Source organism: Lagenorhynchus albirostris, chromosome 3 (genome assembly GCF_949774975.1).
Source record: "Lagenorhynchus albirostris chromosome 3, mLagAlb1.1, whole genome shotgun sequence".
Classification (NCBI taxonomy): Eukaryota; Metazoa; Chordata; class Mammalia; order Artiodactyla; family Delphinidae; genus Lagenorhynchus; species Lagenorhynchus albirostris.
In genome coordinates this window covers 160,598,641-160,625,809 of record NC_083097.1, presented here as the reverse complement: position 1 = coordinate 160,625,809, position 27,169 = coordinate 160,598,641, and the positions used below count along the sequence as shown (strand labels likewise).

Below are 27,169 nucleotides of genomic sequence, written 5' to 3'. Positions count from 1 at the left end.
CGGTCGCACACACTGGTGTGGGTCAGGCTCTGCCTCCAAATTCACTTGAATGCCAACTTGCATAAAGACCTTTGGATCTGGGATTGCAGGTGGGCAGCCCGTTGAAGAGCCGCCAGGCGTCCTGGGAAGTTCACATCGAGGGACCTGCTCCGTCTTCTCCAAGCTGTGACTGTCCCCTGTGCTGGCCTCAAGTATGCATCTGTGCCTCACTTTGGTCAGTCCTGGGTTCACTTTGTTTCTGAGGAGCGAGAAGTCCCAGCCCCACCAGCCTTGCTCTCGGGCCAAGGAGCACAGGCAGCTGCCGTGGGGGAAGTGGATGTAATAACTCTCACACAAAGGACCGCCCTCCTATTTCCTCACCACCGTTCCTGGGCCTGGCTGGGAGCTCTCAGGCATAAGTAATCCGGCGGGGTTTTTTTACCTCTGTTTCCCTTCCTCCTCTGCCACTCAGGTCTGTTGCAGTTGCAACATCTTGATCAGTAGCTTCAGCTTTCTGGTTGGGTCTGTCCAACGACTACCCTTCGGGCCAATGTGTGACTTCTTCCAGAATTCAGATCCCTTTTGTGTTTGGCTGGCCCTGGGGCTGAGACCCCTGTGCGGTATTTCGCTGTGGCCGCGCAGGCGGCGGATCTCCTAGAGCTGGAGGGTTATTTTTCAGGTTGCTTGGAGTGTCCTTTCTCGGCTCCACAGGCTCCAGGTGACTCATGAATCAAGCCTCCGATTCTGATCAGCCTACAGAGCTCCTCTGCCGCTATTGACTATGGCCCATCCCACAGGGGTGATTTGCATTTGAATTAATTAAAATCAAGTATAATTAAATAAGACGTTCTTCAGCCACACTAGCCACATCTCAAGTAATCAGTAGCCACGTGTAGCTAGTGGCTCCCATATTAGTGCAGATCTAGAACATTCCATCATTGGGAAAGTTCTGTTGGACAGACAGGTGGATTAGTACAGACAAATAGAAAATCAAGGATTATGAAAAAAATCTAATGTCCATGATGATGACTAGAGAAACAAGATGTTGCTCTTAAATGTTCCCAAAGCCTCATCTGTACAATGGCCTGTTGTTCAGCCATAAAAAGGAATGACGTTTTCTGACACAAACTACAACATGGATGAACCTTAAAAACTTTATGCTAGGGCTTCCCTGGTGGCGCAGTGGTTAAGAATCCGCCTGCCAATGCAGAGGACACGGGTTCGAGCCCTGGTCCGGGAAGATCCCACATGCTGCGGAGCAACTAAACCCGCGAGCCACAACTACTGAGCCCGTGTGCCACAACTACTGCAGCCCGCGCGCCTAGAGCCCGTGCTCCAGCAAGAGAAGCCACGGCAGTGAGAAGCCTGTGCACTGCAACGAAGAGTAGCCACCCACTCACCGCAACTAGAGAAAGCCCATGCGCAGCAACAAAGACCCAACGCAGCCAAAAATAAATAAATAAATAAAATTTTAAAAGAAAAAAAAAACCTTTATGCTAACAATAAGGCCCTACTGTATAGCACAGGGAACTATATTCAATATCTTGTAATAACATATAATGCAAAAGAATCTGAAAAAGATACAGATACAGATATAGATAAACTGAATCACTTTGCTGTATACCTGAAACATTGTAAATCAGCTATAGTTCAATTAAAAAAAACCAAAAACCTTTATTCTGAATAAAAGAAGCCAGACACAAAAGTCCACAATAGTGTGTGGTTCCATTTATGTGAAATGTCCAGAAGAGGGAGAAAGAGATTAGCAGTTGCCAGGGGCTGGGGTGGGGAGTGGGGAGTGACTGCTAACAGGGACAGGGTCTCTTTCTGAGGTAGTGAAAAAGTTAGGTGGTAGTTGCACAACCTGGTGAATGTACTGAAAACCACTGAGTTCTTCGCTGGAAATGGGTGAGTTGTATGTCACATGAATTACTTCTCAATAAAGCTGTTATAAAAACCAATCAAGGACTGAAGGATTTCAGTTGGGGGCCCATAGCTTAAGGCCTTAGTACACAGATCCTTGTGAAGCAGCACTTTCTTGCAGCATCTGTTACCCTGTTCAGATTTCTTCTTAGGGCTTAACCATCCACTGAAAGTATCCTGTGTGTTAATTTCATGCAGCATCTGTTACCCGCAAAAGCACAGGCGTGCCTGCAGAGTGTCCCAACCCTGTTACGGGCTTGGCATACAGTAGCCATCAGTAAACTTGGTGATGGTGTGAAAGTGACTGATCTCTCTTAACAGAAAATGCTCCTTTTTACTGTCACCTAGAACTGTCATCAGTCCCTGGGACAATCCCTCTTAGGGAAGTTAGGGCCTTGGCGGGCCTAAAAGTCTGATTTCCAGCCCGGGAATGGGTAGGACGTGGTTGTGCGTGTTGCTGGTCTGGTCACCTCCCTGTGCAGGACTCGGCAAAATAAAGGTCGTGCCTTTGGGTGACGGTAGCCCAGCTTCGGAAGCTTCTAGATATTGTTCAGCTGAAATTAAAGCATTTCTTTGGATGAGAAATAAGATTGTTTAATGTAGACAGAAGCCATCCATAAGTGCTGTTTTTCTTAGCTGTTGCTCTTAAATGTTCCCAAAGCCTCACAGGAGAGCGTGGACTAATTTTCTAGACGTTTTACTTGGCTGCATTTTCTATTACAGCATTTTGCTGTCTTTTCCTTTTGCCCTGTTGCCACAGGAAAAAAAAACCTAGGCAAACTGCATGCCGTTTTTACAGAGCATCAGCTGTTCATACAGTAGTTTACGACAGAATCGCAGGCCTTAAATTAACAAATGCAAAAGTATATTGAAATGAGAATTAATTTGCATATTTGGTTGAGGTTTCAGCACTTAGGTTGTGATGTATTTTAATTAAGGATTAATCAGAATTGATAGGAATTTGCATAGTGTTATACTCCCGCCATCTGATGACTATCTAACGTGCATGACAGCTGTGATTTCAGAAACCGATGAGAGTTTGCTAAAGGGATATTCCTTGTAAAGTCCTGTGGGACCGAGAAAGTCCAGTGACTTAAAACATGGCTTCATCTAGAATGTTGCTTAAAAAACTGACCTGGGGGACGTTGTCTCAAAGGTAAATGCAGGCAGTTCTCCACACCAACAGGCTGTGTTCCAAGTTATCTCCCGGAAACAAGCATTTAACGGGCCCTTGACAGTGCGGGTGGCCAGCTGGTCAGAATGCCATTGCTCAGCACCAACCCCACCTGGGGGCCAATTTAGGGGCAAAGGGGAGGGGGAGGGGGGAGTTGTCGGTGACATCGGTGATCCCCGGGTGACTCCAGTCACACAAGAATGCCCTTCAACCTGCAAGTGGGTGACGTCTCCCCTCTTTACCTTGCCTGTCTGTCCCTTCCCGGGCTCTGGTCCCATCTGCTCAACCAACACCTACAGGACAGAGCCTGCCCGTGTCTCACTGGAAGCAGTGCCTCTAAAGGGTCCCCAGTAAGTCCAAGTGTGTGTGTGGTTTAGGGAGATGCCCCTTGTCAGGTTAAGGAGGGTTCTTTCTGTTCCTGGTTTGCTAAGGGTTTTTATCATTAATGGGTGTTGTTTGAATGAGTTTGTTTGTTTCTTTTTTTTTTTTTAATTTATTTTGGCTGTGCTGGGTCTTCGTTTCTGTGCGAGGGCTTTCTCTAGTTGTGGCAAGCGGGGGCCACTCTTCATCGCAGTGCACGGGCCTCTCACTATCACGGCCTCTCTTGTTGCGGAGCACAGGCTCCAGACACGCAGGCTCAGCAGTTGTGGCTCACGGGCCTAGTTGCTCCGCAGCATGTGGGATCCTCCCAGACCAGGGCTCGAACCCGTGTCCCCTGCATTAGCAGGCAGATTCTCAACCGTTGCGCCACCAGGGAAGCCCCATTCAGTTTGTTTCTTTCTGCATCCTTTGAGCTATAGTTTTTCTCCTTGTGGTTACTGTGATGCTTTACATTGATAGGTTTTCATTTACACTGATTTTCATTGGCGTTGATGATTTTTACTGACAGATTTTGGAAGCACCTATGTTCAGAGATAAATCTTCTTGGTTATGATTCATATGTTTGTGCATGTACGTGCACACAGATGCTGTTGCCTTCGGGTTGCTGGTCATTTGTTTTGCCCTTTCGGCTCCGGTCATGAATGTGCTGGGATGTGACTTCCCCATGAGGTCCCGCCCTGAGTTCTCCGTCTGGTGAGTGGGTGGCTTTTTCCATGTCTCTTCTCCGAAACAGTTTGTTGCAGAAAGGGGCTCTCTCTTCCTTGAGGGCCTGGTAGCACTGGTCCATAAAATGTCCTGGTGGCCTTTGAGGAGACGTTTCTTAGCACAAGTTCCTATTTCTGGGCCATGATTCTGTGAGGCCAGGCACGTTCCAGGAAACAGAGCCAAGGCAGTGAACAAGACAGCGATGGTCCCTAGGGAAGAGGGTTGTTCCACACAGCTATAGAGAGACAGATGTGGCCCTCAGGGCCCTGGGTAGAGGTGGGGTGGGCGGGCGGGCAGGTGGGTCTCTGGGGGTATGTTCCCATGCTGTTGCCTCGGCTAAGGTGTTCACTCCTGGGCTGGGGAACCTGGGCTGCTTCTCTGTGAGGGAAGCGCCCACAGTCTGGGTTCCTGCCACATTTGTGATGCCACCAAGCTGGCGTCCTCGGGGTTTCAGGGGCCTTGCTTCCTCACTAAGTAAATCTTCCCATGAGAATGGATTGCTCTTCCTTTACAACCCAGTCCTGGCCCCCTCCTCCTCACTTAGCATCTCTGTGTCCACTCGATGGGAGCGCCTGCAGTGAGCCTTTTTCCTGTGCACAGGGCTTTCCCTCAGCATCTCATCTCTGGAACTCAGGACACCCTAACAGGCTCTTTCCAGGTGGCAGTTCTGTCTCCGTCCCACGACTGATGACTGTAGTGATGCACAGGGAGGCAGGCATCCTACACATGTGTCAGGAGGGTCACTTCTGGACTGTCCCACACCCAGAGCTCGCACCTGGGGCCTGGGCATCTCCAGGACATACCCACAGCCTCCGGTAGTGACCCAGCCACAGTCTGCTCAGGCCAGAGGGTTTTGGCTCACCACTGCCCAGTACCAGTGCGAAATACAAGCAAGATGAACTAGGACATGGAAAGGAAAAATGAAGCAAGCATACAAAAGAATAAGCCCAGGACTTCCCTGGTGGTCCAGTGGTTAAAACTCTGTGCTCCCAACGCAGGGGGCCCGGGTTCGATCCCTGGTCAGGGAACTAGATCTCACATGCCACAGCTAAGAGCCTGCATGCCACAACTAAGAGCCCACATGCCGCAACTAAGACACGGAGCAGCCAAATAAAAAGCCCAAAAGTCTCACTAGATTCAACAGACATGAAATTACTCTGTCACATTGCTATAAAGGTTTCTATGTGCAACCTCTCTGTCTGTGTTGGCCTTTCCATAGACGGAGGGCAAACCAGACACTACCTTTCAAGGAGCCCTGATCTAGATTAGGACTGAACAAAACAAGCAAAAATCTCATCCTTCATACTGCACCCACAGAAGGAAAACTGTCAAGAGAAGGGGCAGGATCCAGAGGGGATTCCAAGGAAGGGGGGGCACCTGAAGGCAGTGATTCGGAGGTGTGCTGACCTACCCGGACCTGCATGCATGTAGGTTCTTCCTCAGACCCATGTTAGGCTCTGTAACATGCATACTGTGGAGCAGGGTTGCAGACCACAGTGTTGGTAAATAAAGTTTTATTGGAACACAGCTGCTCATTGGTTTACTATTTTCTGGGGCTGATTCAGTTCCCAGTAAGGGCTCTTTTCCTGGCTTCCAGACAGATGACTTCTCGCTGTGTCCTCACAAGGGGAATGGAATAAGGAAGAGGTCTCTCTTCCTCTGCTTAGAAGGCCACAGTCTTATGGATTAGGGCCCCACCCCTATGACCTCACTGAACTTTTTTTTTTTTTTGGCTGTGTTGGGTCTTTGTTGCTGTGCACAGGCTCTCTCTCGTTGCAGCGAACAGGGGCTACTCTTCCTTGCGGTGCATGAGCTTCTCATTGCGGTGGCTTCTCTCATTGCGGAACATGGGGTCTAGGCATGCAGGCTTCAGAAGTTGCAGCTCGCGGGCTCTAGAGAGCAGGCTCAGCAGTTGTGGTGCACGGGCTTAGTTACTCCATGGCATGTGGGATCTTACCAGGCCTGGGATCGAGCCCGTGTCCCCTGCATTGGCAGGCGGATTCTTAACCACTGTGCCACCAGGGAAGCCCCCTCATTGGACTTTAATTGCATCCTCACAGGCCCTATTCCACAGAGACATTGGGGGTTCCACATGTGAATTTGGGGGGACACAATTCAGTCCATAGCAGTTCCATATTGTTTCTTAGAAAAAACATAATGTGTTGCTATTCATAATTTTATTTTACTTCCTTGTTTGGTTTACTGGAGTTTTTTACCCACAGTAAATTGGGAACATAAGGAAATTTGGTGGTTGGGTGGAAGTGCCTCTGTTTTAGATCCCACCACCTCATCTGAGTGTCTGCAACTGACAGTGTCCCTGAGCTGAGCTCCTGGTCTCCAAAGCCTCCCCGCCTGCCAGTCGAGGGCTCTGGGGGAGCTGAGGAGCACCCCTGGGACCGGAAATGAGCTTGTTGTAATTAACGGTAATGAGTGTCTAATGACCATAATCAGGCAGGGACAGTGTGCTGGGAGACACATGCGCGGTGCTGACGGAGAGGCAGGGCCGCATGCAAGGGGCCGCTCGCTGACAGAAGGCAAAGGCGCTCGGCATGGCCGTGTCCACAGCTGGGACCGGTCCTGGTGACTAAGGCACAGGGTAACTTTTTTTAAGTTTTGCTTCTCCTCATACAGATACATTGGCAAAAAATATACAGCTTTAAAGAATCAAAGCTTGTAGCTCATGAATGATGGTCATAACATACGCACTGTTAACACCACAGGGCCTGGGGTATGACAGGCATATTGTCTCCTTATTCATGGGCATTTGGGCGGTTTTGGTTTTTCACAGTTACGGGGTGGTCATGAGTGTCCTGTAAATACAGCATCTGCAGGGGTCAGTGTTCCTGTAGGGTAAATTCGCAGAACAGAGTTCTGATCAAGATCAAAGGATATGTGCTTTTTCTGTGTTAATCGGCATTTCAAACCTCCCCTCCAAAAAAGGCCACACCAACACATACCCCGTAAAGAGATATGAGAAAATGGTGTTCTCTTTGTAATTTGAGAGCTTTCATTTGAGGACAGTAAGTCCTGTGGTTTTTTGGTGTATTTTTTAAAATCTCCAGCACCTGGTTGGGTACCTGGCTTGTGATAGACTCTCAGATGCTTACTGTTGGATAAATAAAAGAACGAAAGGGGTTCCCTAGTGGTGTAGTGGTTAGGATTCGGCGCTTTCACTGCTGTGACCCGGGTTCAATCCCTGGTCGGGGAGCTGAGATCCCACAAGGCATGTGTCATGGCCAAGAAAAAAGAATGAAAGACTGTCACGCACCCCTGAGCAGCCCAGAGTCACACACGCATGAACACACACGGGTGTGCACATGCCCCCACCGCCGCATGTCCAGCCTGGACCACTGCTGCCCCTAATTGTAATGACGGAAGCTGTGATGGAAGCTGTGGAGGTGGCCTTTCCAGCCCGGGAGTCAGGGTGTGCTGGGGGCCCTCTGGGGCGGGACGGGGTGCTGTGTGTCCCTCTCGAGTCACTCTTGAGCCCCAGCCGCAACCACGGGTGCTCAGGGACGAGCTGCTGAGTAAGCCTGAGACGGTCGCAGAGCATCTGCTGTGCTGCAAAGGGCCATGAAGGGCCCAGCAGAGGGAAAGTTCATGAAGGTGGGTTTGGAAGGCCGTCACGAAAGACCCTGAGTACGAGGTGTCAGAGTCTAGGCTTTAGTTTAGGTGGATGCAGGCCCTGGTTGAAGTCTTTGAACAAAAGACTGGCGTGATGAGCACAGTGTTTGAAGGTAGTTGGCTTGCCCGTGTGCACAGTGGATCGGAGGGGAGGGGTTTCCTCACAGGTCATGGAGGGCAGGAGAGGGGTCAGCGCAGCAGGGTTCCAGCAGTGGCATTAAGGGAGGGGATGGATGGTGGGTTGATCATGGAGTTTGAATCAATAGGATTTGCAAACAGAGGGCCTGAGGGAGGAGGACGTCCATTATCCACTCTGGGTTAGGAGTGGTTAGGAGGGTGTGGGCCTTCACAGGGATCAGGCAGCACAGGTCAGCTCTGTCCAGGGGTGCCCAGCGTTTACATCTGCTGCTTCTTGAAGACCAAGTAAGGTTGTTAGAGAATTGGGTCTCTGAACTGGAAGGCCAGCAACTGATAAAGGGGGCACTTTTCCTTTAGTTCTTTCAGAAAAAGCCACATTATAACCCAGTGGGACTGAGTTAAGTGGCAGGGGTTCCTTTGGCTGAGTTGAGGGTCCCCAAACGTAAGGAGGTAAAGCTCCCTGCATGTGAAGAAAATTCCTGCAAGGATATCTCTTGAGCGCCTTCAGTTTTCACTGGGGAGTTTTTGACAGAAAAGGTTAACCTGTTACATAGGGAACAAGAAAGGGGCACATGATTAATGAGTAAATATCCATATGATAGGATTAAACTCAATTTTTTTTTTTTTTTTTTGGCTGCACCACGTAGCTTGCAGGATCTTAGTTCCCCGACCAGGGATTGAACCCGGGCCACAGCGGTGAAAGCGCTGAGCCCTAACCACCGGACCACCGGGGAATTCCCTAAACTCAATTCTTATTTGAGCACTTGAGTCAGTCAGTAGCTGATAGTATTGAGAGCCTGTTTCCAAGAAAACACTTTAAACTTTGTTTTTCCAGAAAGTCAGAGCTAGATGGCTATCCTATATCATTACCTCCTTCTCCGTTCCCTGCCTTCCATCAGGAACCACCCCCCAATCATTTTTCCTCTGTAGCCGCAGATGTTTCTTCTGTCACTGAAAAAGCAAAGAAGACACAGGTCCTGCAAGATCACCCTCCTCAGACCCGAGCTCGCTCTGTAACCCCTGCAGCAGGCTCTTCCCTGTACTGCCTGTCTCCCATGCTTCTCCGGAACTTGCTAGTCAGGCTGTACCCCACCTTACCCTGCTTTTTCAGAGGTTAACAGCGTTCTCCTAATGACCAAGCCCGTGTTTCCACCCCTCTGTGACTACTTCTGGTTTTTCCTCCACCTACCCGATAACTCTTTCCGTCTCCTCCTTTGCCTGTTCTTGAAATGCTGGTTTTCTAGTATTCAGGGGCATGGCCTTCTCATAGGTGTAGCTGCAGGTACAGGTGGATATGTACGGATTTCCCACACACCACACGCCGATGACTCATGAATACCTGTTTCCCACCCAAACTGGTCAGCTCAGCCCCAGCTCCCAGGAAGCAGCTGCCTCGCAGCCACCTGGACGTTCATGCTTAGCTGGGTCAGGGACCAGGCTGATGCCATTTTTTCACGTGCCTGCCTGCTGCTTTGTGTGCTGTACTTGGGAAAAAATGGCACCTTCCAGGGCGAATGTGGGAGTGGTCACAGCCTCTTCCTTTCTCTCACGCCCGCATCTGGTGGTCACAGACTCTGGGGCCTCGCCCTCTGGCTGCCCTGTAGCTGACCTGCATACCCTCGGACAACAGCAGCTCCCCCCCACTGCCTCCCCTGCCCGTCCACTGCCCGTCCAGTCCTGCCCTCGAGCACGTCACCCTCTCAGTCCAGCTGTGGTGGCTTCTCCATGTTGTAAAGCCAATCATCTTGTTTCTCCGCTTAAAGTCTCTCCGTGGGGGACTTCCCTGGTGTCACAGTGGTTAAGAATACGCCTGCCAATGCAGTGGACAGGGGTTCGAGCCCTGGTCCGGGAAGATCCCACAGGCTGCGGAGCAACTAAGCCCATGCGCCACAACTACTGAGCCTGCGCTCTAGAGCCTGCGAGCCACAACTACTGAAGCCCGCACGCCTAGAGCCCATGCTCCGCAACAAGAGAAGCCACTGCAATGAGAAGACCGCACACTGCAACGAAGAGTAGCCCCCACTGGCCGCAACTAGAGAAAGCCCGCGCACAGCAACAAAGACCCAATGCAGCCATAAATAAATAAATAAATAAATGTATTTTTTTAAAAAGGTCTCTCGGTGGGTTAGTTCATCTTCTCTGGCACCTCTGGATCAGTCTTTTCCTCTTTACTTTATAGCAACAACCCTCCCCCCAACACACACACAGGAAACACAAACAGACATAATAGATGTGTTACCAAACCAAAGTTCAGTCTTCTGAAAAGCAAAGTCACTCTCCTGACACCGGGTGGTGAAGGAAAGTACAGTGTTTATTGCAGGGTGCCAAGCAAGGGAGTGGGAGACAAGCCTCAGACCTACTCCACCTTGGTCTTTGAGTGAGGGTTTTTTGGGTTTTTTTTTTTTTTTTTTTTTTTTTTGTGGTACGCGGGCCTCTCACTGTTGTGGCCTCTCCCGTTGCGGACCACAGGCTCCGGACGCGCAGGCTCAGCGGCCATGGCTCACGGGCCCAGCCGCTCCGCGGCATGTGGGATCTTCCCAGACCGGGGCACGAACCGGTGTCCCCTGCATCGGCAGGCGGACTCTCAACCACTGCGCCACCAGGGAAGCCCGGTTTGTTTTTTTTTTAAGGGGAAGAACAGAGAGGCTGGAATTAATCATCATCTTGTGACATTTCATAATCGTAGTTTCGGGAATCAGGATGTCTCTGGTTTATGATTCGCTGACCAGGTGGGTCCATGGCTTAGGGGTCTGTTAGCTCATCTTGCCCTGGAGACATAACCTGAGTTTGTACATTAATGACGATATCTATAATAGCAATTTTAGCACGTTAACGATGTTATCAACAACAGCAATTTTAGTCATCTGACTGATTAGTGTTCAGTTAGCACAGGACTGAGGTCAAAGGGGACAAGAAAGGGAATAAAGTTTTAGATAGAGAAACTAGTCAAACTCAGTAAGGGAACTCGGTTTTGGGGGGCTTAGTTTCAGACGCACAGCAGCACGGCCTTGCCTGAAGCCAGGCGGCCACTAGCCTTCGTATCCCTGCCTGTGCTAGTGTGTGTGTCTGGAACGTGCTTCCTCTCCCATCTGAAGACAAGGTTCAGGGCTTCAGGCTTTCCAGCACCCAGTGCCACCCCGCCCCTGCCCTGCGGGCCCCCACACACACCCAACTGTGGGCTGTGAGCTGTGGTCGGTGTGCCCCCTGCATTCCCGCCACCCGGACTGGGCTCCTAAGCACGGCACCTGGACCAGTGTCACGGGGGTTACTCAATGTCTGTTATCAGATGAAGTCTTTCTTTCCCCTCAAGGGTTCCGTGAAAAGTGTTCAGACACGAAGCCAGTGCTAACACTCTGTCGTGGTTGTTTTCATTCCGACAACAGACACTGATTCAGTGTCTCCTCTCTTACACAGGGTTGAACATTCGTGGCATTCTGGCAGAGGGTCCCCCTGACGCTCAGCTCCAAAAGCTGGATAACATGCTGCTGGCCGAGGGCATGTGCAGGCCCGAGAAGCACCGAAGAGGAGCCCAGGCGGCGGCCGGCACAGCAACCCCAGGTGGCTGTCCAAATGACAATGCCCTGAGCACTCTGACTCCAGGGCCAAGCTGTCCCAGACCCGACAGGTTTACCCCTCTGAGCTAGAGAAACATGAACAGGTGATCTTTCTGCATGGAAGAGTTTCTGTCATGTGAATGCGCATTTGTCAAAGGGAAACGTGGAGCGCTAACTGCCTGCCTTTGGTGGCCCAGAGCAGGGCGTCCACACACTTGGTCTCACGGCAAAGGTGGCCGATTTTACCCGAAGCCTTTTGCCTTCACTTCTCAGTAGCCAGCCTGTGTGGGGACCTCGGGGGGCAGGTGGCTGGTCCCACATGGAGCCCCCGGGACAGCCTGCCGGGTAGTCACCGGCTGGCATTTGTCTCCCCACCCCAGGCCTGCCGTGAGTTCACCACGCATGTCACCAGCCTTCTCCGGAAGCAGAGCAGGATAAGGCCTGTCTCGTCCAAGGAGATCGAGCGCGTGGTGGGCACCCACGGCAAGTTCAACAGCGTCCCGATGCAGCTGAGGGAGAGCACCTGCGAGGCCGTGATGACCCTGCGCGCGAGGGTCCTCGACGCCAGGTCAGGCCCCACCTACCCCCGGCCTGTGACCCCAGGGTCAGCTCTCAGGAAGAGGAACCTACGGCAGTGCTGGCTTGGGTCTAAGTTCTGGGGGCCTCCAGGCCTGTGCAGGGGCTGTGGCCACAGCTGCAGGCGTAGCCCTCACACAGCCTCTTGGAAGGCGACTGAAGTGCCGGCTGCTGCTGTGACAACCTCTAGGGCATCTAGACGAGGACGAGGCCCCACGTACGATCCCCGGCTGAGGCCGTCTGTCTTCACAGGCGTAAGCGGCAGAACTTCGGCAAGCAAGCCACGGAAGTGCTGAATGAATATTTTTATTCCCATGTGAGCAACCCTTACCCCAGTGAAGAAACCAAAGAAGAGCTGGCCAGGAAGGGTGGCATCGCCGTCTCCCAGGTGACAGTCCTTCCCTGCCACACCTCCCTGAACCCAGAAGGGAGGGAAAGTTCAGCCCAGTGAGGAGGCCACCCAGGGAAGCTGGTGAAATGTGTGGGGCGGGAGCCGGGTAGGCAGGCTCCCAGTCGGCCTGACTGGGCTCGGGTCCCGGGGTCTGGGCTATGAACGTGGGCCTCAGGCGGGAAGCCACACCCACCAGGTGTGGGGACTCGCTGAGGCGACTGGTGTGGGGTGTGCGGTCCTGGAGGCGACACCACAGAGTGTATCATGAGGTACTCCGTGGATTGCAGTCGTTGGGATTTCATATTCTCCTAACAGAGGGATGTGCTGTGTTGCGTAAGAGGGGTGGGATATGAGCTTGGGAGAAGAAGAAGAACTTGGAGGAAAATTAGGACTTGAAGTGCTAGACCAGCTCTTGTGCTTAAGTACCGATTCAGTTATCCTGGGATAAATTCAGGCGCGCGCCTTGCCTTCTTGTTTCTCAAACAGTCCAGTGTGTGTGTCTGGGGGTACAAGACAGACGACATCTGGCTCCAGAGGGGGAATGGTGGTCAGAGAAGGGACCTGGGCAGCCTTGGGCAACCTTGGTAGTCGGGACCACCACTGTCCTCACTGGAATTGGGGTAAGGTGGCGGGGCTAAGATGAGAACCCAAGAAATATTTCCGAAGGCTTTAAAGCGAGAACGGTAAGTGCAGGCAGCCCACAAGCAAGAGGCAGGACCAGGCCACGCCCGTGGGGCAGCGTGGGGGTCAGGGCACGGCACCCCGCCCCCGGCGGCAGGGAGGGCTGCTCCCACTGTGCAGTTGGAGGGGCTGAGCTTCCAGCCCAGTCAGCCTGTGCCCTCCGTCACCACCCTCTGCTCTGGTCCCTGCCCAGTCCAGCAGTGACTTGGGGACAAGGGCACTCAGGAACCCCGCAGGGTCACACAGGCAGCAAAGCATCACAGGTGTCCCGGTCACAGGAGACCTCACTCGGCCTGGAACCGCTGCGGTGTCCTCAGCACCTTGGCTGGAGCTGAAGTGAGGGCTGCACCTCTGGGGCTTCGAGGCCCGGAAGAAGTGGGAGCCATGGCAGCTTGTTTGTCACCGTGAGCAGTTGTCTGAAAACGGCCAGATTCACTTCAAGCCCTGGCACCCCCAGAGAGCACATGGGTCTTGGGTCTCAACTTTATCTCAGGAGAGGGTTCGTTGCAAACAAAAGTTTGGAAAGCACCGGCCACATTCCAGTGACTCCTGCTCTGTGGGCGGGCCCTGAGACCCCGCCCACCAGCAGCAGAATTCTGTGCTGGGAGCCCCTCCCCACTCGGGCAGGTCCTCCAGCTGGGAATGTCTGACAGCTGAGGGAGGGCTCGGAATTTGGGATACAGATGTCGTGTAGGCTGTGCGGTTCGCCCAAGGAGGAAGTAGCGGGGGAGGGAGAGCACCATTAGGGCAAAGGGTGTTGCAGATGAGGCAACAGACGTTTTCAGGACAGCTGCAACTCCAGGGTGAGGAGGCCCGAGGGGGAAAGGGCGGGAGAGCTGAGCCCATGGACAGGGAGATGGGCAGAAACCCAGGCGGCTGCAGCTGTGTGAGCCAAAGGGACCAGAGTGACTGGGCAGGGAGTGGCCAATGGCTCCGAGCTACAGCTGGTGGAGAGGGCATCCCACTCCTGTACGAGGTGTCGGGACACACCCCGTGGAGAGGGTGGACCCTGGCCCGGACCAGCTCCCCAGCAGCCACCCTCCCTCACCCACACGGGAAGTTTGCTCTCTGTCCCTCTAAAATGCCAGTTGAATTCAACATGGAAAACTGCTCACTGCTATTCTTCTGCAAACTTAGTCCAGGTTTTGGGCTTCCCTGGTGGCGCAGTGGGTGAGAGTCCGCCTGCCGATGCAGGGGACACGGGTTCGTGCCCCAGTCCGGGAGGATCCCGCATGGCGCGGAGCGGCTGGGCCCGTGAGCCATGGCCGCTGAGCCTGCGCGTCCAGAGCCTGTGCTCCGCAACGGGAGAGGCCACCACAGTGAGAGGCCCGCGTACCGCAAAAAAAAAAAAAAAAAAAAAGAAAAGAAACAGGTTTTTAGAGGAGAAAAGTCCTCCATCCACAGCGCTGCCACATAACTCAACTGTTTATTTCTGTTCATTAAAATACATAACCTTTCACTGCAGGGCCTGGTGCCTTACTTTGGGATATGTCTGCACGCTCTTAGGAAGGCACTGCCCAGGGTCTCACCCAGACAATTCTGCCCCCAGGGGACATTTTCATTATCACAACTCTCGGGGGGAGGGGAGGACACTACTGGCATCTGGTGGGTGGAGGCCAGGGGTGCTGCTCAGCACCCTCAGTGCCCAGGACGCCCCCCAGAGAGTGACCCACAGGGAGAAGCCCTGCCCTGGAGGTCTCGGTGCAGGTTTGGAGTCAGAGCTGGGCTCAGACCTCTAGGCCCCGGGCTGGCCCCTTGCTTACAGGATGCATGTGACTGCAGCTCCCTCCTAACTGGCTTTGGGGACTAAAAACAGGCCCTCAGCTCAGTGCTCAGCTCCTTCCCCTGCACTGTCAAGTGGTCCTTATCCTTTGATAAGTTTTGGATTCGACTGTGTTCTTTGCTTAAATTGCATTCCCAGAAATGTGGTTACTGATGCGTCTCCCGCATCAGTATTCAGTCTGTTGCCTGCCGCCGCAGTGAGCAGACACTCGTCTCTCTGAGTGTGTCACACACATGCCTGTTTTCCTTCCAGCTCCCCCCTCTCCTATAAGCCACGCCAGGTCCAGGGTGTCACCAACACACTGCAGACGTTTCCCTGGGCCCACAGTTCATTAGCACCACCTTCTCAGTCCCGGCCTCTCACCCAGCCCCAGGGCCACACGTTGTCACTCAGTGATGTTCCCCCCGGCTGTCTGTCCACATCGCGTCTCATCGCTAGGTCAGTTTTTTCCAGTGACTTCCATCTCTGCCTGTCCACAGGTCTCAAACTGGTTCGGCAACAAAAGAATCCGGTATAAAAAGAACATGGGGAAGTTTCAAGAAGAGGCTACCACTTACACAGGTAACATGGCAGAGGACACCACCGATGTCAGGGGCCCGGGCAGCCAGGCCAGCTGCCCTTTGAGGCCCAGCTCCAGTCAGTAAGGCTGCCCAGCCCAGGGTCAGTCGCTCCCATGTGGCCGGGCCCACTGAGCTGCATCTGGGGAAGCAGACTGGTCCCTGCGTATGCCTCTTTTCTCTATTTACACTGTGAGGTTTCTGTTCCCATTAGTGATTATCCCAGTGAAGTCAACACATCCCGGCAGGCTGGGCAGGTGCTGTGGGGACAGAAAGTTCCTACCAAAAGTCTGGTTTCCCCACCCACGCAGGGCTGCTGGAGGGGCAGGGAGCCGTAGGAGTCACCTCCGCAGCCTCTTCCTGGCCGGGGGTCTGGTAGGTCCCACTGGTCCTGACCCCTCCTGCCCTTCCAGGTTCCTTTGGTCCCTTTCCGATGACCAGCACCAGTGACACACTTATCACCCTGCAGACGCTGGCCTCCCTCCGGCCCGCCCCTGGGGAAGGCAGCCTTCTGGGCCAGGTGAGTCTCCAACACAATCCCAAGGACACCTGTGGGCTCCCGGACTCTGTGATAGGGCTGACGTGGAGCCCAGGTGGGTGGCGGGTCCTCGGAACCGGCTATCTCGACCGTGTCTCAGTCCATCATGGGGACGAATGCAGGCTGGCAGAGCCGCCTCAGGGAGCCCAGCTCTGTGGCGCCCCACTCGGCAAAGACCTTCACGCCTCACAGGACTCGATGACTGCTGAGGGCTTTGCCTATTGGGAAGGAGCCTTCCCTCCCCGATGGTGTCTGTACCCATCAGGAGAAGGCAAGGGTGGGCAGACGAGGCCCTCACGGTCTGAAGGTACAGCCCCACTGGGCTCAGACCCTTCAACACGTTCATGCCATGGCCTCACCATCCTGGCTGCCCCCTTGGCCGGTGCGAGCTGGGCCAGAGTGAAGATCTGGGAAGAAAAATGAGCCATGGATCTCAGCTGTCTCGGGATGTGCCCTCAGGAACTTTCTCAGGGTTTGGGGCAAGGTGCCAGGCCAGCCAGGATCAGAGGGCATCATCCCTCTCGCAGTCCCTGGGGCCTCTCGGCCTCCCACTGACAGCCACAGGGGCCTGACCCCCCGCGCAGGGTTGTCCTGAAGAGGCTGCGCAGGTGCAGGTGTGACAAGGCCATGCGGGAGTGGGCAGGGCCTTACACAGCCCACCTGTTTCCTTCGGGGTTGACCCCCCACCCGTCTACCCCCAGCCCCTCTTAAAGGTTCAGGGAATGGATGGCTCCCGGTGCCGGGCAGCGCACATCCCATCACTGTGGCAACCCCACAGCCCATAATGAGCACCTGAGCAGAGTAAATGCTCTGACACCACCAAGTGGCCAGACCTGTCTGGCTCTGCCCTTGCCCAGGGCTCAGCACCTCGAGCACAGTAGGGGTGAGCGTGTGAGAGTGAATCGGGGTGAGGGTTCCGTGGACTATGACATGGGGTCCTGTCAACCCCACATAGTAAGCAGGAAGGTTAGGGTTGTGGTGTGGACACCCACCTGTGCCGTGGGCCCCTGCCCTGGACAGGCACAGATGCTCTTCCAGAGAGCAGGTCTCAGGGGCTGAGGTCACCCCAGCTGGGAGCCATCTCCTTGGCCCTGAGCTGCCCTTTGGCTCCCAGTCCCACACTGGGCCCCAGCCTGTCACCTCCCAGGCCTGCGAGTGGACCCCTCCCCTCACCACTCATGTTCTCCTTCTGGGATCATAGGCCTATGGGTGTCCATCCAAGGGCAGAGTGTGTCCCCCTGAGGCCAGTATCCTTGTCCCAGTTGCTTTCAGACTGAGGGTGGGCGGAGCAACGCTGGCCTCTCAGTGTCCCGGTGTCACATGATGAGGCAGCCCTTGAAGGCATTCTCTTGATTTGTTTGCCCAGCACTGTCCTCTGTGGCAGATCCTTGGGGCACATGGGAGGTAATAGCTGAGGCGGGGGAGGGGGGAACGGGATGGGTGGGTGAGGAGCAGGGTCTTGGGCCTTGTGGGGTCGGAAGGGGCAGAGGGTGCAGGCAGGAGGTTCAGCCTGTTAAGGAAAGTTCAAGAATGAGGAAGGTGAATGGGCCTTCCCTGGTGACACAGTGGTTAAGAATCCATCTGCCGAGGCAGGGGACACGGGTTCGAACCCGGGTCCGGGAAGATCCCACATGCCACGGAGCAACTAAGCCCGTGCGCCACAACTACTGAGCCCGTGCGCCACAACTACTGAGCCTGCGAGACATAGCTACTGAAGCCTGTGCACCTAGAGCCCATGCTCCACAGCAAGAGAAGCCCCCGCAGTGAGAAGCCCGCATGGCACAACAGAGTAGCCCCCGCTCGCAACAACTAGAGAAAGCCCACACACAGCATCGAAGACCCAACGCAGCCAAATAAATATTCAATTAAAATAAAATAAAATAAAAAAGAATGAGGAAGGTGAAGGGGAGCTTGTGAGTTGCAGGCCCTGCTCTCGTGGGCTGCAAACCACTACCAATAGTAGTGGTTTCCATTGTGGGGGGCTCCTGTGGACAAACATCCCAGGGTCACATGTGCCCGATATATCCCCGCCCTGTGGACAGAGCCCACACGCCCGCAGCCATGGGCGCTGCCCTCCTGACTCCCAGCCAGGCCCGCGTCCTGCTGGGTTCCTGAGCCTCTTTCTGCTTACCACGTCTCACCACGATGTTTGGGGGACCACCGTCAGCTCCGGGCCTGACTGGGTCTCCCTCACCCTCAGAGTGTGTGCCACGGTGCCCTGCCAGTCCTTTGCCAGAGCCCGGCCAGCGGAGGCCAGTTCCTGCCAAGGAGGCACACTCATGTGCAAGGCCAGCTGTGACCCAGGACTGACCCCTGTGTCCCTGCCCCATCTCCTGGCTCCTCTCACGGTTCTCGGCATGTTCTAGGCCGCCTCAGGGATGTGGGGGCCGGATGGGTCATCTGTCCCACGGCCCCCTTCTGACTCTCTGTCTCTTGTCTTTTCAGGCCAGGGGTGGCTGGCAGGTGAGGCGAATGTCGACCGCTTCACCTATTGGAGACCCCGGCAGGGTCACTTCAAACGCATCTAATTAAGTGTTGGGATGAGCAGAAAAGAGGACGGTGCGACCTGCCTTGGTTCCCTGGAATTCATGTTTCCTCAGAAAACCCAGAACTGACAGCAGACAGCGCTCCCTGAGCTGACGGCAGGCGACACCGGTACCATCTTTTGCTTGTCAGCTGGGGTTTGAAATGGGCTGAGACACTGCTCGTTCTGCCAACTCCGTTTGGTGTTTTTTACAGTAATTTTATGGTTAAGGCTGAATTGTTTCTTCCAGGACTTGGCACAAATTCTCCCATTACAGTTTTGGACCGATTTTAATTTCGATGTCGTTCACTCCTAGATTTGTTCCTGCCGATGGCTGACCGCGCAGGTGCAGGGCTGCAGCTGCGCAGTTGGGCGGGTTGTTACTCTGTTTGCTCGTTTGTCCATCCGTGTGCCAACTCGCCCAGACGCTGCCTTCCACACTCTCTTCTGCTGTGTCGTTTCATGCGGTTTTGATTTAAGTCTGTTGTGAGCTCAGAATTTTACTGGGAATTGGTTTGGCACCTTTTTCCGTTAATACAAGTTCTACCATTTTCAGCTGAAATGTCGTTAAAGACGATAAACTTCCCAAGCACTTTCCTGCATCCGTGCTCTTGAAATCCTGCTGGCCCAAGGCTTGGCGCTGCAAGTCCCCCGGCTCCTGGATGCCCCTCTCTGTCTCCTCACCCAGTTCCTCCTCTGCTTCAGCCTTCGGGTGGGACCTTCCCTCTGTCTCCTCCTCTCTTCCCCTCACCGGGAATGAAGATGCTAGAGCTGGGCTGTTGGGAGAATTAAATGAACCTGGGCTCAGGACAGCTCGGGGCCCTGAGCAGGTGCACTGTATCTGCCCGTCAGTCAGTGTCACCACGGCCCTAACCCCGCACTGTCAGCTGCCACCATGACCAGCATCTGAGCTTCTGTCCAGAGTGTTTCATCTCTGGACACAGAGTGTTCTGACTCCCGTGCACCTCCACACCAGCTCCGCCCAGATCCTGGCCAGCTGGATGCGTCACCGTTCTCCCGGTTCTTGGGCCCCCATGCCCGAGAGGTCCCTCTGTCCTGTCTCCAACCCCCGCGGGTGTCACCACCGTGGCGCCGACACCCTAGTGAGGGTTGCAGACAGGAAACAAGGTGCGGGAGTGAGGGTCCGCTGGGTCACAGCCGTGCAGCACAGCGGGGTCCCGGCCTGCACCCCGAAAGACTGAGCATGGTGGTCTCCTGGGATCAAAGGACCTCTGCCCCCCACCCCTCTGGCTTCCATCCCCCCCGCACATCTGCCCATCCCAACCCATCACACCCACGGGCCTCTGGGCAGCAGCCGGCTGCTCTCACCTGGCCTGTCACCACATTGCCCTCCACGTCTCCATTTCTGTTGCTTTCAAGAACCAAGAAATGGATATCTAAGGCGGGTGATACAACCTCAGCCAACCGTGTCCGGGCCCTGGCCCGTTCTCCACCGGCACCCACTGCACGCTAGTCCTCAGGGTGACCTGCCAAGACTGTCCGCGGCGGTTTGGGTGTGTCCCTGCAGACGAGCCCCCGCTTGGCACACCATGCTTCTCTCTACCCGATGCATCTTGCACTGGCCCCTGCCTCTGTGTCCGGGAGGATCTTCCTCCAGGGAATGAACTGCCACGGCCGGAGCCCCTCAGCCCCAGTGCTGGATATTTTAGGTAGCTCCCATGTTTGCAGCCCTGTGCCCGCGACGCCCCTCAGCTCGAGTCTCTTCGGTGCTGTTCTGCGAGCCCGCCCGCAGCCTGGCTCTCTGCACGGTTGGTGCTTCTTTTCTTCCCCTCACTGCCTTGCAAACCTTCAGGGCGGGCGGGGGACAGCCATCAGGACCTCCCCCTGCATCTGCGACCTTTCCACTGAGCCCTCCCAGCTGCTCTTCACCCTATCCCTGCCAGCAGGAGCTGTTAGGATGCTGGGCAACCCCAAACCCACAGCCTGGGGGGGTCTCGGTCAGTCGAGGCTGTTGTAGAGCCCACCCTAAAGGCGACCCTGTCCCCATGAGCAGTCACTCCCCATTTCCCGTCCTCAGCCCCTGGCAACCACTCATCCGCTTTCTGTCTCTGTGGATTTGCCTGTTCCGGACATTTCATATACATAGAATCGTACATGCGGCCTTCCGTGTCTGGCTTCTTTCACTCGGCATGTTTTCAGGGTTCACCATTTTATATACAGCATGTGTCAGGGCTTCATTCCTTCTGACGGCCAGCATCCCATTGGGGACCGTGCCTTAAGACAAGGCCTTAGGGAGGTGATTGAGAGAGCATGCCCGAGGTACCCACAACAGTGGGAGGGCGAGAGGTGCTGGCCCTTGGAAGGGGCCAGGCCTGGTGTGAGCAGGGGGCACCCCAGGGGGACTAACATCTTCACGATCCGCTGCTACTGCATTGAGAACAGACTGCAGGAAAGGGGAGTCCAAGGGTCCTGCGACCTCCCAGCTGGTGGCCACGTGCAGGCAGGGGTGGTTAGGGTCGGGGGACGTGGGTGAAGGTAGACCTGCAGGACCCGCTGCTGAGTAGGAATGGGGTGGTCTGAGCCACAGGAAGACTGGACGGGGACATCACGGAGGGAAGGTAGCTCAGCTCTGGACTGACAGGCTTGGGGTGTGCACGCAGCTAGACATCGGAGTCTTGTTCAGGATAGAAGTTTGGAAGTTGAGAGAGGCCAGAATATGGGACAAAAACCAAGACAGGATGTCATGGAAGCCAGAAGGACAGATTTCAGGAGCAGAAAGTGAAGGTCCACCAACATGGAAAAATGACTGCCAGACTGAGCAGCCTGGGTTCAGTGGAGCAATGGGGCCACCGATTAGTTCAAGAGACAATCAGCGACTCAGAGGATCAGAGAGCACAGTCAGCTCTCCAGGAGACTCGCGGCAAAGGGGTCGCCAGAGGCCGTGCGGAGAAACTGAGGCAGTGCCGCGGAGAGCTGCCGGGTAGGTCCTGTGGGAGCAAGAGGGTGGGATGTGCCACGGCAGGTCGTGTGGACACTGGAGAGGAGGTGGAGAGCGCGGTCCCACAGGAAATAGACAAAGCAGCAATTTGCGGGTCCCAGGTGGCCCTGGAGCCTCCCGCTCACTTGCGCTCTCTCGTGGCTGTGGCGTGAATGCGGCTCGTGGTTGGCTCGGCCGCCAGCTTCTGGCTGAGTCCCTTGGAGGTTTGGTTTGCTTGTTTGTTTCGGTTTTCTGGCGGCACTGCGGGGCATGTGGGATCTCAGTTCCCTAACCAGGGATCGAACCTGGGCCCCCTGCAGTGGAAAGCACCTAGTCTTAACCACTGGACCGCCAGGGAAGTCCCTCTTGGAGGGCTGTAATTTGAGGAAACTCCCTAGGTCAAATTCTGCGCGTAAAGTCACACTTTACCAGCATTTCATACAGCATTATTCAAAAAAATGCCTAAAATGTGGCCCCACGACACTAATCGAGCTATTAAGGACCACAAGAGCGCGGAGGAGTCACCTGGCACCCCCTGACACCACCCTGCTGGCAGAGTGGGTGCTGATGGTACCTCCATGCAACGGGTGGGGACACTGAGGCACAGAGGCTTCGTGACCTGTGCCCCAGGCTCCCATTTAGGAGAGAGACAGGCAGAGCCAAGGCTGTGAGCCCGAAGGCAGTTCTGGGGAGAGTATGGCTGCTCGAGATGGCAATCTTCTAGAATCCATTAATATTAAAAATGCACACACCCGCTCCCTCATCAGTTTTCCTTCTAAGAATTCTTCTACAGGTACATGCAAATGAATGCAAAGTGATGCATTTCCTGCCACATTTTTTTGTAATTGCAAAAAAAGTGAAAATAAATGTCTGTCCTTTGGGCACTGTTTAAATCACGCTGTTCAGCCCTGCAGTGGAATAGCATACAACCGTTCAAAAGACTGAAGTAGGGCTTCCCTGGTGGCGCAGTGGTTGAGAGTCCGCCTGCCGATGCGGGGGACACGGGTGCGTGCCCCGGTCCGGGGGGATCCCGCATGCCGTGGAGCGGCTGGGCCCGTGAGCCATGGCCGCTGGGCCTGTGCGTCCAGAGCCTGTGCTCCGCAACGGGAGAGGCCACAGCAGTGAGAGGCCCGCGTACCGCAAAAAAAAAAAAAAAAAAAAAAAAGACTGAAGTAGCTCTTCTCCACAATGCATTAATGTAAAAAGTAGGAAGGATAACCATTTGTGTCCATTTTTGAAATTGGGGGGGTGGGGGTATCCAAGTATCTCTGGAAGGAGACGCAGGTCAGCCGTGGCCACTGGGGAAGGAACCAAGGATCCGGTAGTTGACAGGGAAGCGATCTCTCATTTCTCTGTATACCCTTGGGCAGTCTGCAGTTTAGAAATCCCTGAGGCTGGGAGAGCAGCAGGAGCCCTTGGAACACTGACCACTCCCCTCAGCCAGTCCTGCTCATTACTCATTATTCCACCCTCCCCTCCCCCTCCCCTCCCCTCCCCTCCCCCTCCCCTCCCCTCCCCCTCCCCTCCCTCCCCTCCCCCTCCCCCTCCCCTCCCCTCCCTTCCCCCTCCCCCTCGCCCTCCCTCCTCTCCCCCTCCCCCACTAATCTGTGGCTTGGAAGTTCAGGATCAGGGCCCCACGGGAGGGGGATCTGGAAACCACCACACAGGGAGAAGAAAGTGGAGGTGGAGTGAGAGGTCCAGCTGCTGTGTCCCATCACCATCCACCAGAGGCCGCTGTGGCCCTGCAGCGAGTACAGAGCTAGAGGCTGGAGACCTACCTCTCTTGGGCTGGAGACCCAGGGATATAAGACCCCCTCAACTTGTAGCTGTCGGGTCCAAGGGCCGGGCTCAGGGCAGGAAATGAGACCTCCACCATTACTTTTTTTTTTTTTTTAAAGAAGATGTTGTTGGTAGGAGTTTATTAATTAATTAATTTATTTTTGCTGTGTTGGGTCTTCGTTTCTGTGCGAGGGCTTTCTCTAGTTGTGGCAAGCGGGGGCCACTCTTCATCGCGGTGCGCGGGCCTCTCACTATCACAGCCTCTCTTGTTGCGGAGCATGGGCTCCAGACGTGCAGGCTCAGTAGTTGCGGCTCACGGGCCTAGTTGCTCCACGGCATGTGGGATCCTCCCAGACCAGGGCTCGAACTCGTGTCCCCTGCATTAGCAGGCAGATTCTCAACCACTGCGCCACCAGGGAAGCCCCACCATTACTATTATACTCAGTGTGTTCCTTGAAATGTGTCTGACAACCTTCACCCCTGAGCCGGGCACCCTTCCTCTCATGACATTTGCATATGTGTTTGTTACTTGCATATAATATGCACGACTTGCTTTATTTGAATTAAAGATGTGTGGGATTTGCATATCCTTTGCGTACCATTTGTGTAGCTTTTCAGAGATTTGTCTTGCTTTTGTGAGCCAGTTTGGTGGGAGGCAGAGACTGAGGATCCGTGTCCTGGGCTGCCTCTGAGAGATGAGTAGCCATCTTCCCCAGGTTCCATGAAATCACATCTCCATCACCTGGTCAGGAGCCCCAGAAAGGCACACTCTATCTGCTTAGAGCTCCACGGAGCCACTGAGGCAAAAGCCACTGTAACCTGGGTAGGGTTCCAAGCAGCTGGACACAAGACCAATTCACAGTCTCGAGCCAAGGGAGCTACTCTGAGGGGTTTAGGCCAGAGATGGGTTTAAATGCAGGCTCTGGTTCATCAGGTCTGGGCCATGCCTGGGAATCTGCATTTTCACCATCTCCCAGATAAGGCTGGAACTCTGGCCAGGTGTCTGGGAGGGGGAGAGCCGCTAATATTCTCCCTGATTCACACTTTTTTTTTTTTTTAGTGTTTTAATGGTTTTTTTTTAACATCTTTATTGCAGTATAATTGCTTTACAATGGTGTGTTAGTTCCTGCTTTATAACTAGGAACTAGGAATCAGTTATACATATACATATATCCCCATATTTCCTCCCTCTTGTGTCTCCCTCCCACCCTCCCTATTCCACCCCTCTAGGTGGTCACAAAGCACCGAGCTGATCTCCCTGTGCTATGCGGCTGCTTCCCACTAGCTATCTATTTTATATTTGGTAGTGTATATATGTCCATGCCACTCTCTCACTTCGTCCCAGCTTACCCTTCCCCCTCCCCGTGTCCTCAAGTCCATTCTCTACGTCTGCGTCTTCATTCCTGTCCTGCCCCCAGGTTCTTCAGAACCTTTTTTTTTTTTTCTAGCTGATCCACACATCTTAACCCCAGTCCTCCCACCAGAGAAAAATCAGTTGTGATATTCATCATGCTAATTAATTAGCAAAGTGTCCAGGATTGACTGGTGATTAAAAAAAAAAAAAAGACTGGCTTTAGGTTAGAGTTTTGCAAGTGATGGCCCTATACCTGGAATGTGTGATCCTGACTGGGGTAACGGCCCCTGCCTGGGTGTGGGCCCTACACACGACAGCACTCCCTCGGGGCTGGCTGAGACAGGGTGCTGCTGGGGTGTCAGATCCTTAGTTTCCTTATTTTGGAATAGCGATAAATTGGAAAGAGAATGTCGAATGAAATTAAAATGCACAACATGAGAGCTGTGAGTTTCAGTTTTATTTGGGGCCATACTGAGGACCATAGCCCTGGAGAGAGCTTCTCAGAGAGCTCTGAGAAACTGCTCCGAAGCGGTGTGAAGGAGGTCAGCATATATGTGATTTTGGAAAAGGGGATGTGCAATTAAGCACACATCTCAGTAGAAGGTTGCTGCTAGTCACAAAGAGCAGATGTCTCGGTTAATGATTTTAGTGCTTTTCTAAGTACGGGAAGATGCAAGAAATTTGGTTCATAAAAATTTTCTCCTGGGACTTCCCTGCTGGCAGTGGTTAAGAATCCGCCGGCCAATGCAGGGGGCACGGGTTCGAGTCCTGGCCCGGGAAGATCCCACATGCAGAGAAGCAACTTAAGCCCGTGCACCACAGCTGCCAAGCCTGCCCTCTAGAGCCCGCGAGCCGCAACTACTGAAGCCTGCGCGCCTAGAGCCCACGCTCTGCAACAAGAGAAGCCACCGCAGTGAGAAGCCCCTGCTCACCACAGCTAGAGAAAGCCGGTGCGCAGCAACGAAGACCCAACACAACCAAAAATAAATAAATAATAAATAAAGTCATTAAAAAAAAAAATTTCCTCCTGAAGATACCTACCTATCTGAAGACCTGTTCTGCCAGTTTTCCCAGAGCACTGAGAGCCTCGTTCCTGATCTCCGCCCTGAACTCCTTTCAAGGTGTGTTGAAGGTGAGCAACTGTAGTGGCTAATGAGCCAATTCTTGTAGAACCAGGTGATGAGGGACCTTCTTCAGGCATGAGGAGTAGCACTTTCAATCTCAAAACATACATCCAAATGCGTAGGAGCCTGAGGTCAGAGAGCCAGAGGACCTGAATTTTAGAGTAAATCACAGACACAGGAGCAGCATTGAAGGGTCTCCCACTGGCCCATGATGGCACTGACTCACGCAAGAATCACCAGCGGGCCCCAGGATGCTGAGCAGGTTCCTGGGCCCGCACTGTCGCGAGCTGGCCAGAAATTGGATTCCCATGGCGGGCATGTGGGGCACCGTGGGCACCATGGGACTGGTGTGGGCCACCGAGTGGTGGCTGATTCTGGACCAGGTGCCCTACATCAATGGCAAGTTTAAGAAGGATGATTAGGACTTCCCCGGCAGTCCAGTGGTTAAGACTCGGCACTTCCACTGCAGGGGGCACGGGTTTGATCCCCGGTTGGGGAGCTAAGATCCCACACGCAGTGTGGCCCAAAAAAAAGGACAATTAATTAAACCAACACCGCCCTGCCCCCCCCCCCCCAACGAACTCAGATCCCTCTGGTGTCTGGTGGTGCTGCCTCCTTCCATCTGCATCTGGAAAGGCCCAGGCCCTTGAGGAAATACACAGCACGGGTTAGACTTCCTATGTTGGTGGAGATAGTTTTGGTGTGTGAAGGCACACAGCGTGAAACTTTGCTCTGAAAAAAAAAAAAAAAGAAGAAGAATCGCCAATGGACACCAGCATCAGCAAGAGAAAGTTTGAAGAACAAATTAGTGCTATTCTTGCTAGCCTCCCTCAACTGAAGAACTGGGGAGATATGTACAGGCGGAACTTGAACTTGTGTTCTGGCCGACTGGGCTGGCCCCTGGTGGGGTCCAGTCTCTCCTGACAGGTATCCCTGGTGTGAGGAGACCCTGCATGTGCTGCCTTCCCTGAGCCTCAGTTTTCCCCGCTGTGAAGTGGAAACAGAAGTAGCTCCTGCCCCAGTAGGCTTGGTGGGAATCACGGGAGCACTGAGGACCCAAAGCACCGAGCATGGTGTCCATGCTCTTGGAGAGTCTGGGGTTACCTTGTCCCCGTTCGGCCGAGGGGGACACTGACACAGGAAGACAGGAGGGCGGTGGTTTGACCAAGGGCAGCCTAAGGCTGCCACAATTTCTGTGAAGGCCTGTGAGGGCCAGAGGGTAGATTTGAGGATGGACGGACCCCACCGTCTCCCTGCCTGTTCTTCACTGGGCCGCCAGGGGGCAATCTTACAACGGGAAGTGGATCCAGGCACTGGTTTCCCTTCCCTCTCAGACTCCAATTCCCTTTTTCTCCCCCTCCAGGCCCTACAAGGTGTGTCTTTGACGTCATTTCCCTCTTCACTGGCCCCCTGGCTACCCCTCCCATAAACGTGTTCCCACCCCAG

General features: G+C 54.1%; 2 protein-coding genes across 2 annotated transcripts in view; both read left to right on the top strand.

The window, feature by feature from the left end:
- Nucleotides 1-18,822, top strand: part of PBX4 (PBX homeobox 4) — a 38,043-nt gene extending 19,221 nt beyond the window's left edge. Inside the window, 7 exon segments of the mRNA XM_060144888.1 lie at nucleotides 11,339-11,503; nucleotides 11,506-11,582; nucleotides 11,859-12,046; nucleotides 12,307-12,442; nucleotides 15,389-15,470; nucleotides 15,880-15,986; nucleotides 18,450-18,822. Coding sequence (XP_060000871.1) covers nucleotides 11,339-11,503; nucleotides 11,506-11,582; nucleotides 11,859-12,046; nucleotides 12,307-12,442; nucleotides 15,389-15,470; nucleotides 15,880-15,986; nucleotides 18,450-18,536 — 842 coding nt within the window. The 3' untranslated portion in view covers nucleotides 18,537-18,822.
- A 7,152-nt stretch (nucleotides 18,823-25,974) lies between these two features.
- Nucleotides 25,975-26,145, top strand: LOC132518669 (cytochrome b-c1 complex subunit 10-like). The gene has a single exon (XM_060146649.1). It carries the CDS (start codon nucleotides 25,975-25,977, stop codon nucleotides 26,143-26,145), a length of 171 nt encoding a protein of 56 aa, XP_060002632.1.
- The last annotated feature ends 1,024 nt before the right edge of the window (nucleotides 26,146-27,169 follow it).

Coding starts and splice junctions, on each gene's coding strand:
- LOC132518669 (XM_060146649.1), top strand. CDS start 25,975: ATGCTGAGCAGGTTCCTGGGCCCGCACTGTCGCGAGCTGGCCAGAAAT.